Source organism: Dendronephthya gigantea, unplaced genomic scaffold (assembly GCF_004324835.1).
Source record: "Dendronephthya gigantea isolate DGI-Jeju-01 unplaced genomic scaffold, DenGig_1.0 000926F, whole genome shotgun sequence".
Taxonomy (NCBI): domain Eukaryota; kingdom Metazoa; phylum Cnidaria; class Anthozoa; order Malacalcyonacea; family Nephtheidae; genus Dendronephthya; species Dendronephthya gigantea.
The window spans coordinates 1-4,895 of record NW_021163936.1 but is presented as its reverse complement, the minus strand read 5'-3'; the positions used below and the strand labels follow the sequence as shown (position 1 = coordinate 4,895).

At 35.3% G+C, this 4,895-nt stretch overlaps 1 protein-coding gene across 1 annotated transcript; it reads left to right on the top strand.

The window, feature by feature from the left end:
• Positions 1–3,066, top strand: LOC114544736. Its single transcript, XM_028563289.1, has 2 exons — positions 1–166; positions 1,118–3,066. Exons 1-2 carry the CDS (start codon positions 1–3, stop codon positions 3,064–3,066), a joined length of 2,115 nt encoding a protein of 704 aa, XP_028419090.1.
• The last annotated feature ends 1,829 nt before the right edge of the window (positions 3,067–4,895 follow it).

The window sequence follows — 4,895 nt, the reverse complement described above, 5'->3', positions numbered from 1 at the left end:
ATGGCTGCCTCAAGTGGTGTAAGGAAGAGGCGATACAACAGATTTCCTGTTGGGAAATATATGGTCTTGCAGAAGGAGAAATGGGACAATGTTTTAAAAGAAACAAAAGCTATTCAGGAAACAGATGTGCAATTAGCTCAGAAAGAGAAGGAACTTTGTTCAAAACGTGAGAGAATGAGACGAATAGATGCAAAATTTAGTGTATTTTTTTAAAAAATTGAGTATAAATATTAATTTGATTGTGCTTTGAATGTAGACCTGAGCAGCATGTTTCACGGACTGGTACTCTACTACACAGCCAGAAACGCCACAGACTTGTTGCAAGTTGTCAGTTTTACCGGCTTGTTTCAAGTTATCAACCGGTTGCAAAAAGCTGGTTAATTTCAACAAGTTGCGACAAGCCTGTGAAAATCAGTCTTGTTGCAACTTGTCATAATTAGCAGTCTTGATGCAACTTGTCAATCCCAAGCTTGACAAGTCTGATTGAACAACTTGCAGCAAGTCTGTTGTAACTTCTAACAGGTTTGTTGACAACTTGCATCAGGTCTGATGAGAACAACTTGCATCAAGTCTGTTGACGACTTGCAGCAAGTCTGTTGACAACTTGTAACAGCCCTGTCTGAACAAGCTGATGCAAGCCATGCGAACACATCAGATATCAGTTTGATACAACAAGTTGCAACAGGCCTGCAGCAGACTTGTTGCAACTTGGGTGTTTTTGGCTGTGTATATTATATTGGCTTTTGTATTTTTTTTCCTGCTGCACACATTCTAAATAAAATTCATAATTGCCTTCAGATTGAAAACCTTGATAAATATATTGAGGAAGGGGGTGATGTTATCAGTGAAGTGAATAGAGCAGGTAGAGCAGGTCATGGTAGTTCAGAGCCACCTAGGAAGAAAAGATTTATTTCAGAGAGATCAACCTCAATAAGAATGAGAAACCGCACTCAGTTTGGTGCAAATAGTACAGTTAGTCTAGCTACTTCAAGAAGGAGGAGTTCAGAGACATTTGAGGCAGCATGTCAGATTCATGGGGCTACTAATCACTCAAATTTACCAGGCCAAGTTGGTCTGTGTGACACAGCAATAACAAAATGTTCTGAAAAACTTTTAGTTAATGTTTTTTCAACAAATGTTAAAACAGTTAAAAGAGTAATTCCTAAGATATTACAGAAAGGTATAAATGATTATGAAAAGTCAAATGATAACATGACAAGAAGTATCGCTGTGTATTATAGTGGCGGTATAATGGGTAAAAGGAAGTATCGTAATGTTTATAGGGCAAGTAGTTACAAAAAGAGTAATGAAGCAAAGTCTCTTCGTATAAAAATCAATAACTGCCCTATTCCGAGACTGTTGCCTTACCATAAGCTTGCACATTATATTAAATCAATAGATATTGGTAAACTTTATTCCATTAGGGAAACACTTTGTGATGGTCTAGATGAAATTGACAAAGTTGATGGGGTGTATAGAAATATTCAGGAGATAGTTCTTATTCTTGCTAGATACTACTTAGTGTGTCGAAAGAGGTATGAGCTTGTATGCTTTAAGAAACAAACTTACACTTTCAATATTTCACTTGGAGGCGATGGGGCACCATTTGAAAAAGATGACACTTCGTGTTGCTGGTTAGTTAGTTTTCTTAATTTAGGCAGGAAAGTGCTAAGCAGCAATGAGAATTATCTATTGTTTGGAGCCAATTGTAAAGAGGATTGTGTGCCAGTGCGTCGGTTTCTACAAAAGTGCTTGAGTGATATTAGTGTTTTGGAGAAAAGTACCTTTCAGGTTGAGTGTGGTGGTGAGATGGTTAATGTAAGATTTCATGTCTCAGAAATGCCTAACGACATGAAGATGTTGGCATTCTTTGGTGGAGAACTATCAAACGCAGCCACTTTCTTTTCTACCTTTGCAAATGTAAGCACCCATAATATGAGTTCTCTTGCAGGTTCTTTCAGTTTTTCTGGGAAGGAAATGTGGAAGCCCTGGAAATATGAAGACAGGGTCTCTGCTGCAAACAAGGTTGAAGATTTTAAGAAAACTATGGCCAAAAAACCATTGGCACCAGCCACAGTAAGATCTAAGGTAACATCCTTCATTGCCCAGTTGAAAAGCCGCCAGGAATTTCAACCCATTGTTGGAAGGTTGATTGATCGGGCTCATGTAGACCCGCTTCACCTAAAAAACAATGCTTGTGCACTTACCCATAGGTTGTTGCTTTATGAAGTAATTGCAATGACAAAGCTTGGACAGAAGGTGAATTCTTTTGCTCAGGTTCCTTCAAACTCTCCATTTAAAATGTACATCCTTTCCATGCGTGAATGCAATTTATCAAGGTTAGCGAATAAGATCATCAAGTGGTTTGATGAAACTGGTGCTAATGGCAAAAGTTTTGAATATCGCTTCACTGGCAAGCAGTCAAGACTTTTTCTCCTGCATTTCATGAAATTAATTTCATATATTGAACCTATTTCTGAGCCTGGTAGGCAGAAAACTATTCTGCATATTCTTGCATACATTTGCCTTCTTCTTAGAGATTGTGTTTCGATATTCAGTCGAATAAATATTTCAAATGATGAGATAAAGAAGCTTACCAATCTCTGTCGAGACTATTTCCGGGCAAATGCTCTGTTCTTTCAAGTAAATCCCACTGTTTGGACAATAGGCAATATTGTTCCTGCCCATACCCAGTACATGAAGGACAAATATGACCTTGGCAACGGTATTAACTCAATGGAAGGAAGAGAGGCAAAACATGTCTTCATTGCAAAATACAGCAGGAATACCAATTTTGTTTCCAGATGGGAACAAATTTTCCGACATGAGTTTGTATCCTTAATCTGGCTCAGGGAGAGAGGTTTTAACCTTCCTAATGAGAGATCTGATCATTCTTGTGCCAAGTCATATATTCCCAAACAAGTAAGCTCTGGAGATTTGGCATACTGTTATTGTGGGTTGCAGAAGGTGTGCATGTCAGATGTTAAGTGTAGATTCTGTGCAGATAAGCTTAGGAGGTTGATTGTATCAAGTGTTTCCTCAGGGAAAAATCTTGTGTTTAAGTAGGTTTGATTAGCTTGGCCAACTTGGGTTACTCAACTGCCAGTGTTCTTGTGAATTATGTTCCAGCGGATGAAAACCTTAAACTGCTGGAGAACAGAACAGCAGCAGGGTAGCCAGGGCATGCGGCCAAACCTTTTGTGAACTTTTTGCTAATGTATTAATCTTTTTTATGAATTTGACTTGAAAAATAAATTTTTTATTAAATTATTCTGGCAAATGACTTCATTTGTTGTGATATGGGAATGATGGGAGGTGCACATATGAACACTAAGCTATCAGGGCCGTCATAAAGACATGTCGACAGGGGGTGTTTGTCCAAAATTACCGACAAAATTCTGAAAATCTACTAATTAACCCATTAAACGGCATTGTGCCCTGATGCACCCTACCTTTAGTATTTGCTCTGTCTAACACCAGACAATTTTACTCGTCATGTGAAAAGTGCTGGCACTTAATGGGTTAATATTTCATTTCCCAAAAATGTCGGCAAGCACGGGGGAGGCGGGTGGGGGAAGCTTGGACAAATTTAGAGTTATTTGTTTGTTGTCTTTACATGAAGGTCACACAGGCTACATACCGTAAATGCTCAGTTTGCAAGCAAGATTTGCATTTATGGAGCACGGCATTACATGATACAGTAATAAAGTGTGAATAAGTAACTACCAACAGACTGCAGATACACTATTTAATTTACCTACATACAAATGCACACCAACAGTAATGAAATAATTTTTTTTCTTTTCATTTGTAAACATTAAAATGGATTTTTTGTACAAAAGCTATCATAATAGTACATGATTTCAACAGCAATTCAATCAACATAAAACAATGTTCAAAATGAGTAATACAAATCAAATTATATATAAACAGAAAGTATATAAATTTTACGGTATGAAACTCAAATTTCAACATTAAAACCCCCATCCTATGAAAGGTCACATTCATCTCCAGAAATTAATTCAGCGATACACTGCTGACACATGTAATATACCGCACATTATTTTTAGCTTGAAATCAGCCAAAAAATAAAAACATTGAACATGGGCATATTTTGTAGTTCTTATATAAAAAGAGTATTAATGAATTAGCTATGTTGGGGGAATCCATGTACATTCCATTCTCCATAATTAAAGGAAATTGTCAATTGCCCCTTCTTAAAATTACACATGAAAGCAAAATCTTTCCTATCACTTACTATTAGCTCAACTTTGTGTCCTCTTCTTCTACCTGCTAAAGTTCTCTTAAAATAGTTCTTGACCACTTTATCTTCATATCCTGACAGCAAGGTATATAATATTTACTTGACCACTTTATCTTCTATCCTGACAGCAAGGTATATTATATATATATAATATTATATATATATATATATTATAATATATATATATATATATATTATATATATATATATATTTTTATATATATATAATTATATATATATATATATTATATATATATATATTATATATATATATATATTTTATATATATATATATTATATATTATATATATTATATATATATATATATTATAATATATATATATATAATATATATATATATTATATATAATTTTCTTTTGACGCGCTGAATTAGGAAATGATTTCGTTCACCGCAGACAAAATCTAATTGAACCAATTTGTTTTCTCCACACTGTAAACAAACCTTTAACTCCGTGGGCGAAATGATGATGGGTTGTATACCAATTTTGTAAGGGGAAGGAAAATGCCATTATACCCAAACACTCCATAAAATGATGATTTTCATGGTTTGCATTGCCTACATGCAATACATCTAGAATATTTAGCAAATTACGAGCGAATGAAGAGTTTG

What these genes read in the sequence shown, in the direction of transcription:
- LOC114544736 (XM_028563289.1), top strand. Translation starts at nt 1, where the DNA reads ATGGCTGCCTCAAGTGGTGTAAGGAAGAGGCGATACAACAGATTTCCT. An exon ending in GAAGGAACTTTGTTCAAAAC is followed by an intron (nt 167 to 1,117) that starts GTGAGAGAATGA and finishes AAAAACTTTTAG; the next exon opens with TTAATGTTTTTTCAACAAAT.